This window comes from Microtus oregoni, unplaced genomic scaffold (genome assembly GCF_018167655.1).
Source record: "Microtus oregoni isolate MIOR12 unplaced genomic scaffold, Mior012 000001F_ref0000356, whole genome shotgun sequence".
Lineage (NCBI taxonomy): Eukaryota > Metazoa > Chordata > Mammalia > Rodentia > Cricetidae > Microtus > Microtus oregoni.
This window is the reverse complement of record NW_024543060.1, coordinates 24,186,693-24,203,016: the sequence shown is the minus strand read 5'-3', so window position 1 is coordinate 24,203,016 and position 16,324 is coordinate 24,186,693. Positions and strand designations below refer to the sequence as shown.

At 35.6% G+C, this 16,324-nt stretch overlaps 1 protein-coding gene across 3 annotated transcripts in view; it reads left to right on the top strand.

Annotated features, from left to right (window-relative positions):
- The window catches only part of Diaph3 (diaphanous related formin 3), a 459,276-nt gene that overhangs the window by 168,645 nt on the left and 274,307 nt on the right, over positions 1 to 16,324 (top strand). For all 3 annotated transcript variants that reach the window (XM_041667741.1, XM_041667734.1, XM_041667725.1), the window contains 5 exons: positions 288 to 406; positions 2,634 to 2,698; positions 9,824 to 9,928; positions 12,748 to 13,086; positions 13,785 to 13,899. In XM_041667741.1, coding sequence (XP_041523675.1) covers positions 288 to 406; positions 2,634 to 2,698; positions 9,824 to 9,928; positions 12,748 to 13,086; positions 13,785 to 13,899 — 743 coding nt within the window. The remainder of the gene's footprint in view (positions 1 to 287; positions 407 to 2,633; positions 2,699 to 9,823; positions 9,929 to 12,747; positions 13,087 to 13,784; positions 13,900 to 16,324) is intronic.

Here is a 16,324-nt window from a genome sequence, read left to right as displayed (position 1 = left end):
TATACTTTGAGATGGCTCTAAGGACGTATCTCATCTTCATATTATCTTTTTTTTTAGTGCAAATGAATTAAATGTCTGACTTATAGGAAAATCATCCTCAATGAATAGTACATTTCCTGATACATTAAAAATATGTCATGGCCTCATTAGAGGAGTTTCCCATGCTATGCTACACCTCCTGTTGAAACTGAGTAAAATTTTCACTTGAAGTCAGATTTCCATCAAGTATATGGTTTGATGTAAAGTTATACTCTTGAAGTGACTGTTTATTTGCTCTTTGGTTTTAGACAACAGTACTTCAAACTAATTGATGAGTGTGTGTCACAGATTATATTGCATAGAGATGGAATAGATCCAGACTTCTCATACAGAAAAAGACTAGATTTGGATTTGGGTCAGTTTCTAGGTGAGTATTTCTTTTATTTATGTAGAACTATCTTGTTGAGTTTAGAATCATGGGTTGGCTCTAAGGTATTAGTTTCCTTCGTTTGGTTGGAGACCCTCTGAGGGCCTTTGAGTCTTTCATGAAGTCTTAAAGGTCAAAGCTGTGTCTATAACTACAGCATACAAAGCTTTTCTTGATTTTTTTTGTGTGTTGGTTTCTAGAACTGATGTTTCCAAACGGTAAACAGTTGACCCAGTTACCACAATATTGGCACCCAATATTGGTGGCAGGCATTGTATTCTTTTCTTTTGGTAGGTGGAACCAAGACATTCGAGAAGTTTTTGACATCCTAATATTTATTAAATATTCCTATGAATGCCCTTTTAATATTCTGCTGCACAATGAGTACGTGCATTTCAAAGCATATTCAGAACACTTGCTTCATTTGAATTATAAGTAAATCTGGCTTATTCCAGTCTTTTTTTTTATGCATTTCTGTGTTTGTGTAGTATTTATGTTTGTGAGTGATTGTGTGGTGTATGCACTGGTGTGCATGTGGGTAAGTGCAGGGAGGTTGAGTCTTGGCTGAATCTCCAGCTTTCATTTGTTGGCTATTTTGGCAACCATGCCCCAGTAATCCCCTTTGTCTCTATTCTCCATGTTGGGGTTATGGGCATGTATGGAATGTTTTTATGTGTGTTCTGGGATTCAAACTTCTGTTACATACTTGCCCAGCAAGCACTCCTAGACACTATGCCATCTCTTCAGCCTCTTTCTGACATATAAACCTCTTACTCTATGTTAAAGTGTCTTGTCCACATTTTTAGATTTAATTTTATTTTATGTGTGCAAGAGTTTTGTCAAGTCCATATTTGTGAATCTTATGCTCACCTGGAGCTTGCAGAAGAAAGAAAGAGGTAATGGAGTTCCAAGAACCTGTTTGAATCACACTCACACACATACTCACTCACTTCCCAATCTGAGTCTTCTGCAGGTGCTCATAACTCCAGAGTCATTCTTTTAGTTCCATTGAAAGATGAAATAAAATAAAGATACGTGTCAAAGAAAATGACTGTCAGAAATTGTAACAAATAGATAATGTAGAACTTTTCAGTCAGAATTTGAATTTTGAATGCTTGTGTTACCTGTTAGTTTGACAACTTCTGAATACTAAATGTTTCTCTCTGTCCAGATCAGTGGAGATACTAACCTCTATGATTCTTTTAGTATTGTGTACAGAGATATGCCAAGATTTTGAAGATGTGCAAGGCTCAGCAAACTAAAGTTTTTTAATGTCCAGTGCTGACTGATACATACTTAGCGCAGACAACAAAGATCTCGACTCACAGTACATCTCAGAGAAAGATCTCAAAGTTCCAAAGCTTCACTTAAGTTATTCCACACTTTATCTACTTAAGTAGCAGCACTTACTCAATTTTGGTATAACCTCAGTAAAAGATAATTGGTGATATGAAAAGGCTATGAAAACATATCACCTCTTTGTATCTGGCTTCTGCAAGGTGGGTGGAATGTTTTCTGGAAGTAAGGAACTCGAGACAGTGGCGTTTCGAAACAAAACTTTTGTTTTTGTAGATTAAGTTAAAATTCCTGAGAGGCAGCAGGAGTTTTATAGTGAGAATAAAAGGATACTATAATTATCAGAAACTTGAAAGGTGGATATTTAGAGCTGTATAGGTAGCCAGTTTTTTCACTTAAATGGCAAAAATTTAGAGTTCCATGGGTTGTAATTGTTTTAATCTTTTATAATGGAAAATGACCTAAAGTGCCATAAATTTACAAGCCATGATGTAGTATTTTAAATAAAATAATTAGCAGAATAATGCAATATAGCAAGATTATAAGTTGCATTTAGAAAATGAAACTGATATTTTGTTTTGCTGTTTTTCTTGTTACATGATTTTTTCTTTTTCTTTTCTTTCTTTCTTTTTTTTTTGTTTTTTTGTTTTTCGAGACAGGGTTTCTCTGTGGCTTTGGAGCCTTTCCTGGAACTAGCTCTTGTAGGCCAGGCTGGTCTCGAACTCACAGAGATCCGCCTGCCTCTGCCTCCCGAGTGCTGGGATTAACAGGATTTTTTCTTAAACTTGTTTAAATATTGGTTATATTAAAAATCTTATGAGGTACATTATGGAAAATAAATTTGAATAATTTGTCATAGCTAGTATTCTACAAACAGATGTATATAATTATTTTGCATAACTTCAATTTAATTTTTTTACTATAATTTTAGATACTTGCATAGATCAGGCAAAACTAGAAGAATATGAAGAGAAAGCATCAGAGCATTGCAGGAAAGTAAGTAACCAATTTCCTCTGCAGAACTGTGGGAGCTGCTGCTGGTATTGCTTTTTCAGAGTACTTGGAACTCCTCTGTCCTCATCTCCTTCAGGCCTGTGTGACAAGACCTTGCTCCATTTTGCTATTGGGAGTACTCTCCATGTTCTTTTCTTCCATTAAATATCATCATCACATAAGCATGACATCCTGTGTTTAAACATGTTTATATGATATATTAACTATTCTTCCAGAGTAAACCCGTGACTTTTTTTTTTCCCTTGGTTCACTCTCATCATGAACAATTTCTTGATTCTTTATTTATAAAAGAATCAAGTAATGCTTCTGGAATGAGCAAATAAAATAATGGAGAGAGGAAAGGAAGGGGAAAGAATGTGATTGCAGTATTATCTTAAAAAATTAGATCATTTTAATGTATTATAACTCATCACTTTGTTCATTGCACTTGGGGATCAGAGGCAGGCAGATCTTGGAGTTTGAGGATATTCTGGTTTACATAGTGAGTTCCAGGACAGCAAGGGATACATAGAGAAAGACCCTATTCCAATCTTTTCCCCTTATTTTATAAAAGAAGAAACCAGCTTCATTTGTTGTCAGCCTAGCAATTTTTCTGACTTCAGTCATCTTTTTTTTTCCCCCAGTGTTTTGGCCTCTTCTTTCTGGCCTAGAATTTCTGATGTTGTTTTCTTGTTTAGATTCTTGACATTTGAAGTAGTCATTCAAACTTGAATTCTTGGAGCTAATTAAAGCACATATATATTCACTTATTGAATCTTTATGTTGGGTACCATCTCATGAAGTGTACACTGTTAATATAATAGGACCTAAGTGCCACTGGAGAGATTTCTACCTTTCTGTATACTTGATTGAACATATAATGAGTTTTCATAACGTTCAAAGAACTTCTCTCAAATTTTTTGTCTGTGAAGTTGATTGATACCCTAAGTTTGGAATCAATCAGCCACTTTGTGAAAGGTTATACAACCTATACCATTAGCTGCTTGCAGGAACTGTAGCAGAGACCATGAAGGGATATTCTTTACTGGCCTGCTTACCATGGCTTATTCAGCCTGCTTTCTTATAAAATCTTGGGGTGCCTCTATAGGAGAGGTACTGCTCATAGTGGGCTGGGTCCTCCCATATGAACCATCAATCAAGAAAATTACCTTGGAAATGCCCACAGGGCAATTTGATGATACTATTCCTAAGTTGAGGTTCTCTCTTCCTTGGTAACTATGGTTTGTATCAAGTTGACAAAAGCCAGCCAGCATACTAGTGTTAGAGCTATGAATATGATGTTGACATTGCCTGGAAGAGTCAGTTTGATGCAGGAAAGAAATGGTTAGGTTTTTTAACTGCCCAAATGGTTAGAAAATGCTTAATAACTGTTAGATATAGTGTGACCCTTCTCTCAGCCAAATTTGTGTTTTAAGCTTAGATAATATTTTCACTTTTTGTTGACAGAGGTTTCTGTCCTGCTTGATTCCGCAGCCACCCAGTCCCAAAGAACCACACACAGGGCTTACATTAATTAAAAACTGGTTGGCCTATTAGCTCAGGCTTCTTATTAACTCTTATAACTTATATTAACCCGTAATTCTTGTCTGTTCTAGCCACGTGGCTTGGTACCTTTTATCAGTGAGGCATTCTCATTTTGCCTCCTATGTGTCTGGGTGATGGATGACTGCAAACTGAGCCTTTCCTCTTCCTCGAATCCTCCTGTTCTGGATGCCCCACCTATACTTCCTGCCTGGCTACTGGCCAATCAGTATTTTATTAAACCAGTAGAAATGACAAACCTTTACTGGGTATAAGACCATTGTCCCAAAGTAACTTTTCATTCATATAGAACTGTTTTTAAGTATTAAATGCTGATAGATCAAGAACAGTTAACGTTTTGTTCAAGTGTAGGGTCTATGAGTCAAGTTAAATAAAAAACACTCAAAAGATTTTTAAATAGTAAGCTTTCAGTGTATATAAAAGACCTTTCTCAAGGTTACCTGCTTTTTTAAAGCCAGAAGTTGTTTTCATTGCATATATTAAGAAAATGCTTTTGCCTCATAAAAATTTCTAGTGCCGTATCATCTTGTATATATCAGCAGAATCTTTGCTCAGATAGCTTTGTAAGGATGCATGTAAATACCTTGCTTTAGGCAGGAAGCTATCATAGTTTCTACAAGTACATTTTTTATTTAGGTGCATCAATTTGAAAAATGAAGAGCAGAAATGTCAGAAAGTATATACAATATATTGAATTATCAACCTTCTTGTACAGAGACACTAATTTACCCCAGGGAATGAAATTGAGTAGAATCTCAACTTTAACTGTGTTCTTGACATTTCTGTGTGTAATTTTGTAAGTGTGATGTCACTCCAGCAAATATTTGGAAGGAGGCAGGGGGAAGAACACTGTCGTACCAGTTTTCCTAAGGTGTTCTTTAACAGACACTGGTTTATCCCCAAGGCTACCTTGATTTGATTGGAGATATTTCACAAGTGCTAAAATAAGGCATTTGTCTCTTTAGCCAAGTCAATTTAATAAGTTTCATAGACTATATAAACTATAACCTTCTTGATTTCTTTTTGTTATCTCACAAGTTAATTATCTCCCTTTGTATTTTGATAGCCCATTTTCCATTGTCAGAAAGCCTCTTTATTGTTACTTTTATTTAGGAATTTTTTTGTTCCTTTTTTTCTGCATTTAAATTGTGAACTTTATTATAAAAATGAGAATGGAATTTTGGATGCTGAAATATTTAATCGATGATATATGTAGCCATTCAATGTCTAAAGAAAAATTTGCCAGAAGTTGGCTCATCACTTCATTTAATAAATATTTACTTAGTTTAATTTAAATTTAAGGCAATAAAAGGAGATAAGGTAGAAAAGATTTTTACTTTTGTTAGCTTACAAATAGAGTGCCATTAAGGTGAGAAACATTACATGATATTATATATATATGGCAGTGTGAAAATTAATGTGTTAGACAAATATCATTTGGTGTGTAAGCCTACAAAAGAGATCTCATTTAGCTTTCGTTAATGAGAAAAGAACTAATGGAGGAAATAGTATCCCTGAGTTGTGAGGAATCAATGTACAGTATCTAGTTGAGATTTCAAAGGAGCAGGTACATTTATGAATTTCTTTGGGATTTCTAATTGGTATCTTTAGCTTAGCATGTCTCCTGTAGTTTGGATATGGTGTAAATGCACCCCTCTGAATCTCAGGGGTAAAAAGTTCTCAGCATAACTCTGGCACTTGTGAAATGTACAGCGATGGCAACTGGTTAAGTAATATTTAGGTAGTGCTCTTTCTTCGTGTGATCCTCCTGAGAGGCATAGGATCTTGATAAAGGCTAACCTCAGCTTCTCTTCTCTTCTATGCTACTTCTTGTTTAACAGTCCTTTCATGACTATTTATGCCATGAGATGATATAGCCAAGTGTTAGACTTACCATAGCCTTTGTTCAGTGAATTTTGTACTTTGAAACTTTGAAGTTGTAAGCTGAACAAACCTCCTCTTTTCTAAGTAGACTGTGTCCAGTATTTACTTGGAATGATGCAAAGATGCTTTATAAAACATTATTAGTAAATATTAATAAAACAAAACTTAACTTTTCTAATAATACTTTTCTTGTATGTGTTTGATATTTTTTCATGTTATATTATCATAATTTTCCAGCCTGAAAACCACAACATACTTATATTTATTTTTTATATATTTATATATATAAATATATATTTATAAATATTTATTTATATTTATATTTTATATATTTATACACATCCACAAGTCCAGCCCTTCAAAAAGCACTAGAAGAAAAACTCCAATCCCAGGAAGCTAGTTATACCCACAAAAACACAAGCAATAGATATTCCCACACTGTTAATGGAGCTGCGGTGGTCTGCGTTCCCCCCCTAGCTCTGCACATATACCCGAAATAATTACACAGAAACTGTATTCATTTAAATACTGCTTGTCCCATTAGTTCCAGCCTCTTATTGGCTAGCTCTCACATCTAGATTAACCCATTTCTAATATTCTGTGTAGCCCACGAGGTGGCTTATCAGGGAAGATCTTAACCTGCGTCTGTCTGGAGTGGGAGAATCATGGCGACTCCCTTACTCAGCTTCTTTCTCCCAGCATTCTGTTCTGTTTACTCCACCAACCTATGTTTTAACCTATCAGGGCCAAGCAGTTTCTTTATTGCTTAACCAATGAAATCAACAGATTGATATATGACACTCCCACATCACCACACCAGCAAAACCTAAAGAAGGAAACACACATAATACCACCACCACCAACAAAAGCAAAAGAATAGGTACTAACAATTACTGTACATTAATATCTCTTAATATCTGTGGTCTCAATTCACATATAAAAAGATACAGGTTAACAGAAGAGACACAAAAACAGGAACTATTCTTCTGCATACAAGAAACACACCTTGTATGTTCAAAGACAGGCATTACCTCAGAGAAAAGGGTTGGGAAAAGTCTTTCCAATCAAATGGACTTAAGAAACAAGCTGGTATAACTATCTCAATAGTTAACAAAGTAGACTTCAACTAAAGTTAATCAACAGCGATGAAGAAGGACTTTTCTTATTTGTCACAGGAAAAAACTGTCAAGATGAAGTCTCAATTCTGAACACCTATACCCCAAATACAAAGGCACCCACATTTGTAAAATAAAGATTACTAAAGCTTAAATCACACATCAAACCCCACTCACTAATAAGGGGAGAGAGACTTCAACACCCCACTTTCACCACTGGACAGGACAGCCAGAGAGAAACTTAATAGAGAAAATAAAGGAACTAACTCAAGTTTATGGCTCCAATGGATTTAATAGACATCTATAGAACATCCCACCTAAACACAAAAGAATATATCTTCTTCTTAGCACTCCATGGAATCTTCTCAAAAATTAACCATGTACTGATTAACAAAGCAAACCTCAACAGATAGAAAAGTATTGGAATAACCCCCTGTATCTTATTGGATCACCATGCCTTAAAGTTAAAATTCAACAATACTATTTCAGAATGCCCACAAATTCATGGAAATGGAACGATGCTCAGCCCAGTCGCCTCTGGGTCAAAGACGCAATAAATAAATTAAAAGACTATCTAGAATTCAATGAAAATGAATACACAACATACCCAAACTTATGGACTACCTTGAAAACATTGCTAAGAAGAAAGTTCATAGCACTAAGTGCCCACATAAAAACCTGGAGAAATCTTACACTAGTGACTGAACAGCACACTTGGAAACGCTAGGACCAAAGGACGCAGACTCAGGAGGAGGAGACGCCAGAAAATAATCAATGTGAGGGCTTAAATCAACAACATAGAAACAAAGAAAGCAATGCAAAAATGAATGACAAAAAGTTGGTTCTTTGAGAAAATCAACAGGATAGACCAACCATCCAAACTAATCAAAAGGCATAGAGTATGCCAATTAACAAAATTAGAAATGAAAAGATAGACAAAATAGAGGAAATCCAGAGAATCATCAGGTTATACTTCAAAAACTGTACTCCACTACTTTGGGAAATATAAAGGAAATGGACAATTTTTTGGATCTGTACGTCATACCAAAATTAAATCAAGAACAGATAAATTTTTAAGGAAAATGGAGGCAGTCATCAAAAATCCCCCAACCAAAAAAAACCCAGGGCCAGATGGTTTCAGCGCAGAATTCTGCAAGACTTTAAAAGAAGAGCTAATACCAATACTCCTCAAATTGTTCCACATGTTAGAAACAGAAGGGAGAATACTAAAACCTTTTGACGAAGTTACAATTACCCTAGTACCACAGAAAGATACAACTAAAAAAGAATTACAGACCAATTTACCTCATGAACATTGATACAAAAATACTCAGTGAAATACTGGCAGAGTGAATCCATAAACATATCAGAAAAATCATTCACCATGATAAAGTAACTTTTCTAATTCAAGGAATTTTGGTTCTGAAACCTAAATATGCCTTTTATACTTTAAAGATTAAAGAATGGTGATAGGGTTGCCATGCAGAAGTGAGGGCCTGAGACTGTTTCATTTCTGCTTGTTTCTGGGAATGTAAACTACTTTAGCAGGTTATTAAAGTTGTTAAGCATTCATTATAGGAATGTGCTGTGATTTCAACTGAATAACTCAAGTTGTGGAAACAGGAAATGTGACTTTTTTAAAAACAAAAAAACTCAAGTCTGTCACTTGACACAGCCTCTTAACTGCCTTCCAAGTTATAGAGAAAGTAACACACACACACACACACACACACACACTCTAATGACATAGAGTAGTGCAGTCTGGAGACACATAGCAGTTACATCTTTTTGTGTGTTTTTTTTTTTCCCCCAAAGTGCTGCATGCTTGTTCTTGATTATGAGACAATAGTCTATTTAAATTCAGTTCCCTCCGATAGGTTTTGAGTCTAGATGATGGCAAAGTGAGTCTATATGAATACTACATAGCAGCTTGTGATTAGTGGGTATATAAATTAGAAAACTCATTGGAACACCACATTTTATTATTTGCCTTCCTCCCAGAAAGTGTTTTACCAGGGACTTTGAAAACTTAATTTATCCTTAATTTCTGTAAGACAGTGGGAAGCTTGGCATAAGAGAAGCCAGCCAAACAGTTGATGTTTTTATGGAATGAAGTTGTGAGCCATTAGAACTATTAAAACTGCCCTTTTAAATCATACTAATTAACTTTCGATGTGTTTCAAGTGCTAGGTTCTGCAGGTGAAGCGTAGCATCGGAGGCAATGCAGTGCTTGGCTTTCTGTTGCTTTATTCACAATCGCTATGATATTCAGGGACTTTTAAGAAAAATGCCAAGGTCATACATAACTTTGGGCCTGTTTGCTCTGTTGGGAATAGAAGGTCATGGGCTCCTGTTTCAGGTTTTGTCTCTTCCCTTCTGAATAAATGATTTTGGAGGGACCTGGAGAGTCTTAGAGAAAGGCTGGTGGGCGACTTGTCAGGGCTCTGCCACTCCTTTCATGAAACCAATTCAAGAGTGTTTTATTGACAGATCATTAGAGCCATATTTTCATGCGAAAAATAGCGCTTTTCATTTCTATCTCACCCTCTCTTTTATTCCTTTTTAGTTTGAAAAAGAGTTTACTGACCACCAAGAAACTCAGGCTCAATTGCAGAAAAAAGAGGTAAAGATTAATGAGCTTCAAGCAGAGTTACAAGCTTTCAAATCTCAGGTAAAATACCATCTCGAGTGAAATTGATTTCAAAATCATACCAGGGAAACAAAGGTCATGTTATATCTTCACAGTCTCTCAAAATGTTTAAACCTTAGTTTTTCTCGTATAATTTGTCAGTATTATCCATCAGCATCTCTATGTTGCGGTTTTTATACTTTAAAGATAGACTTTGTCACCTTTTTCCTGCTTGTGTTTGTGGGAATACCCAGTCTTTTACTGATTACCTGGCTTCCTTATGCTTCATTTGGATTTTGCTTCTAAAATCCACTGTTTCTCCTAAGTAATTAAGTGGAAAGGTTAAGAAAGTCCTTTACTCTTTCATTTGTCACCCATCACTGATCTTTATCCCACTATGGGAAATTATTGCTCAACCTATTTCTTCAAACCTTCAGCCTATGAGTTGCCTTTCCGTGAAAGATAACCCCTAGCTGAATGAGAACATTTTCTGATAATTTTTCAATTTCCAAAAGTAAACAGATTTAAAACATGACAAAAAGGAGCAAATCTGGATTATGAGCAGATAGTTCCTATATATGCTGTACTTGTAAGACTGAGATAAGAAATACATCATCTACATGCTTTGTGTGGATTGTAGGGGGCACATTCACATGTAGATTTCCTCCTATAGATTTACATACACGATGATGAGCAATAATTGTAGTGTTCCATTTTTCTCTCATCCTAATTTATAGCTAGATGAAAAGAGGCTCAGGCGTATTGTTCCAGATATTATTGCTAGTTTTGTTTTCTTTTGAATATGCAATGCTAGCTCTGTTACAAATCATCTTTAAGATACTTTGTAAGACAGCTATCTGATTTTCAGAAATAAAAACCTTTGTAAACAAGGAAACTATTAACTACACATGATGCTTTTTGCCTATAATCTTAGGTTTTCAGAGCCTGGAGCAAAAAATTGCTGAGAGTTTGAGGCTAGCCTGTACTACAGACTTGACTCTGAAAAATAAAAGAGGATCCTATTATCATTGCTTTTTTTAACATTGCTGTAAGAAGTATCTGGTATCAGCAAAATTATTTTAAGAATCAGATTCTTTTCTATGAAATGGAGCAGGTTTTAGCGCATCACATGTGATTTACTTAAAGGTACTGTCTGAAACAGTTGTAACTGTTCTTTCGGCTAATGTTCACAATTTTCTTTTAAAACCTCCCCATTTGAAGGATTGCATTTCAGGATCACAAAAATATACCCATGACCTTTTGATAGGTTGCCTTGCATTTTTGATATAAAATGGGGAAAATTTATGCTGTAAAACTAAAATAAAATAAAGGTATCTCCTGTGTTTTACATTTTACACATTGACAGTTGTGTTCATGGCTATTGGAGGAGAAGCTTGCTTTAGTCACTTAAAAGTACTATGATCATTCTTTTTTAACTATCTAGGATGTTTCTTTATATTTCTTTCCTAAAGCTCTGTAACCTGTTTGTATGTATATTATGTATACACATAGATACATGGGCATATCTATATATACTTATTGGTACACTGTTAGTAATTTTAGGAAATTGCCATAAAGAGAGAAATTGCCATATTATAAAAATTAATCCAGAGAAATAGACAAGATCTCCTGAATAAATTGGGAGCATGGGGGTCATGAGAGAGGGTAGAAGGGAAGAGTGAAAAATGTATAGCTCAATAAAAACAATAAAAGACATTAATCCAGAAGGTCTTTTGCATAATTATAAACCATCCAGTAAACTCCATGTATTCTATGAGAATTTAACTGTCAAAATGAGAAATAGATGCTCTGAATTTTTTGCAGGTCCGGATTTGATTTTGTTTCTTAGTGACATTTGGCTCTAGAGAAATTTCCCATCCACCTAAGAAATGAGATACTTTCTTACTCTTGATTCTGTCCCTTGCTTGCCTTTTTTTTAATCCCTTGCTTTTCTAAAGGCACTGTGTGTACCTGATAAACAGATTGCAGTCACATCCCTCATGAAGCTTATACGCTATAAAAGAGATAATTGTCTGTGATCCTTTCCATGATTACTTCCCAGATTTGCCGAGAACTTCTGAGAAGTTTGTTATACTAGGACGTAAGTGAGTGGGCAGGACCAGTTGTCCTGAGGAAAGGACTTGTTAGTTCAGATTGAAAAAGCTAGTAGAGATGGCTTAGGTAATGATCAAGATTAAGAGGGACAATTTATATTTAGACCCTGAAATTAGTATGATGTTGGCACATACATAGAATTAATAGAAAATCACTTGAAGTTATTTAGGAACCAAACAGTCTGTGGCTTATAGGCTCTACTAGGAATTTTATATTCCTTCCCGTCCTCCTGACGTGCATTCTTTTGAGAAGTCTGAAGTAAAGGCACAAAGGTAGAAATGACATGCGTATTTTTCCTCCATGTTATATGTGAAACATTTATACATACATCTATATGTATATATAAATCTATAAGATGTGAATAAGACCTTCTGTACTGAGGTTCCCCTCCTCCTGTTGTATACTCTCTATGCACCCTGACTGGACTTAGTTCCTCACAATGCTTCTAGTGTTACCTGGAGACTATTGACTATTTAATCTTCTAGGCCTATGGAACCATTTCTATTGTAACTGCTTCAAATTGGGGAAATTACATTTTCTTGAGAATGAAAGCTATATGTATATGTTCAGATTGAAAGAAACACTTACAGAATTTCATAAGCAATTGTTAAATACTGGTATTTTTTAATTTGTTATGGTATTGCATTTTAAAATAAATGCACTTCTGCTTTTGCTATTTGTACACACATTTTTACTTTTTTTTTTTTTTATCTTCCTTCCCTCCACTATCCTCTCCCACCTCCCAGTTTGGTGCCTTGCCACCTGGCACAAAAATTCCTTTGCAAACTGCAGTGGAAGGTGAACTTAGCCCTTCACCCCTTCCTCCTGCCCCACCAGCACTCTGTGGAGCAGCACCTCCTCCCCCACCTCCTCCCCCACCTCCTCCCCCACCTCCTCCCCCACCTCCTCCCCCACCTCCTCCACTTCCAGGAATGGCAATGCCATTTGGTGGACCAGTGCCACCACCACCTCCCCTGGGATTTCTCAGTGGGCGAAGTTCTCCTCCATTAAACCTTCCATTTGGGTTGAAACCAAAGAAAGAATTTAAACCTGAAATCAGCATGAGAAGATTGAACTGGTTAAAGGTAAGGCCTGTTGGTGGGAGTGGACATACTTCTCCTACATAACTTCTTCAGTTTAGATTTACTAATGCATCGTTTCCCGTGCGAACTTTATTCCTGATGTCAATATAGTATATGCACATATATTTTATATATGCAGTTTATTTTTTATCCGAGTATTTTGCTATTGATTAGTAAATTTTGTTTTGCAAATTTGGTGAGAGTTGATAATTTCATGGAATTTACTTTTATAAAGTGTTTCTCAAAAATATGAAAGGCTAGTGTTTGGAGTTAACTCTCTCTGTGTGGAGCTATTAGGGAGAGTACTTCCTGACATCAAAGCTTGTACATAGGTGACTGTCAGTCTCAATCCTCCTGAAGGATGTTCCTGATCTTGTAAGTGTGGGAGATTCTATGTGGGGATAACTTGTTTCGGGTACTCAATGAACATCAACAATAACCGAGAATCATAGCTAGGAAGAGATGAGCTCCAGTAGCTGCAAGTGCACAATCATTTGATTGTGGAAATTATTTTCTTCTCCTTGTAAGACCTAAGTATTCTGAAAAATATATCTGTCACAGGGCCGACTCTGGGGTCAGATCTCAAAGAGCTGACTCCACAAGCATCTACTGGAGCTTGAGGATACTGATCTGTGTGCTGTTATTGGGCCAGGATGGGTGAACTGCTAAGGTTTTTATGAGTCTCTTTTCTCTGATTGCAGATTGGACCAAATGAAATGTCTGAAAACTGTTTCTGGATAAAAGTCAATGAAAATAAGTATGAAAATACGGATTTGCTTTGTAAACTTGAGAACACATTTTGTTGCCAACAAAAAGGTAAGTTTAATAGTTTGTTTATTAATTTATTTTGAAATTGTTAATATTAGTACTTCATAATTATCAATCTAGAGAATACACTACGAATGCTTTATTATGATACATCTTTATTTGTAATTATATATAAAATGACCTAATAAAAGTTTTCAAAGCACTTTTACACACAGATGATCACATGAACAATTTTAAATAATGCTGAATATGTGCTTTGATTCTTATATTTTCCATGAAAAATTATTCAATGCTATTCCTCTGAATTAATTTATGCTTTCTCCTTAATGTTTTATATTTTCAGAGACAATGATAGGTGAAATCGCCTTAGGCCTTGTGTGTGTGTATGGAGAGAGGGGAGGAGGAGGGAGAGATTGACTTATTAAATATATACAGTTTACTAAGAACCATGTTAGATATACTTATATAGGATTCAAATTGATCATCATGTGAATTTATACATATTAGGTGGTCATTAAAAATTCATTTTTAGCCATTGAAATTTTTTTAAAATATAATTTTAAATTAAACGCTCTCTCTAAGAAATAATTGTAAATTATAAACTTGGTCTAACAAGTAATTGTAGAATTACTATGTATTTCTGAGCAGGATTTGTCTTGAATAAAATATTGAAAATCCTGTATTGTGGTTTTTAAAGACAGTGAGGAATTTTTGACAAGCTCACCTAAGGAAAACTTGTGAAGTAAGCAGGTCTTAATTTTACCTTTTGATTATGGTGAATCAAAATTTCCTTTGAATAAGATTAGTTCAGTCTTCAGGCAATCAAGGGAAATGTGTGTAGTTAAAATATGTATTTACATGTAAAACACTTCAGAATTTCAGATTTCATAATCTGGAATTGATTAGTCTTCCCTATGCCTTGGTGGTAGGAAGAAATGGTGGTACCTCCAAGCTATTTAAGTGAAGCTGCCACCCAGCTACCCTTCGTTCCCCCCTCTACTCTGATTACTTTCTTAATTAATGAGGCTCAAAAGGGAAACTTGTTAGCATGTCTTTAATTTAGCTGTAGTGTTAGCCCTAAATGAAATAATTGGACCTTTAAAAATTCTTAAGTCATCTAACTTTAGCCTTGAGATTCAAGGTTGCATGGGAGAAAAAAGAAATACATTAGCTGATTCTAATAGTAGTGGTGGAGATTGAGGTAGAAGTCATCAGACCTCTCTGGAACTGGCATTCCCATCCACCTCTGTCTCGTTCTGGCCCCGTTTTATCACTTGACCAAAGCTGATACTGTGCTTCTTCACCTGAAATGCATCTGAACTTTTCTTTATATATTTGATATTTTTATAGTGACTTGGAAAGCCTAGGGTTGTGATCCTGGGCAACATGAACATTTCATAATTACAACTAGATATGTAACTGAGTTTTTTTTATTCTACCTCAGGGAATCATTCCCTGAGAGCTTCACGTGAAGAGTCTCGGGTATGTTTCTGACATTTCTAGTACTTAAGCCCTGCAATAAAAAGGCCAGCCATTGTTGTTATTAGAGAGAAACACTGGTTTTGACAGTATAGACATTTACTGGGAATGATCCAGTTGAAAGGAAAAAGGATGTTCCAAAACTCAGGTGAGAATATTTGTGGCATGGACAGGTTAGTCCATGCTTTCCATCCTATCTGTTGAGGCAACTTGTCTAAATGCTGATTTTTGCCTATGTATCATGAACCAAAGTTCATTAAATTATATAATTTCTGGGGAATTCAGAAGTAAACTTGGCTTCTTAGTCCAAGGTGAAAATTTTTTAGTCCAGGTGAAAATTCTTTTACAATTTCTGAGATTCCTGTTTTAGGATGGTGGTTTCAGATAGAAGGACTGATGATGGATCATTTTAATCATTAGTTTGCATTTTAAGGAGTCAGGGAATGGCAGAGTCTTCAATTAGTGATGAATGTAATGTAGTTATAGACAAATGTTGTGCTTTATTGCACTGAATCTTTGCACTAAATATTTTGGATCCTTCTCAGATTATAAAGATTGATGTTCAGTCCCAAACATTTAACTGCGGAGATAATAATCCTCCATGTTTACTAAGTAAGCTTGGTAAATAAACATAGTAAGAATAAAAGAGGTGAATCCCCTTTTTTTCAAGGGGGGGGGCTTAGTATTTATCCTGTCATTTTACAACAAACAGGTTTAGGCTTCGAGTACTTTCTTGTTCCTATTGCTGGGATTTGTAGTCCTCATACACTGCAAGGTTGGGCGGAAGCTGCTATCGCTATAGAGCTCCTGTTCGTCCACTCCTGGAGTTGGATTCTTTTCCTTCCTTCTTCCTCCTTTTCACCGTTTGCTCATTTTCTTTCTTTCTATCTCACCTTCCACCCCTCTCTTCCTCATGGAAAATATCTCTCTGAGTAGCCTTGTCTGGCTTCAAAGTCTTTGTAGACCAGGTTGTCCTCAAACTCACAAAAATTCC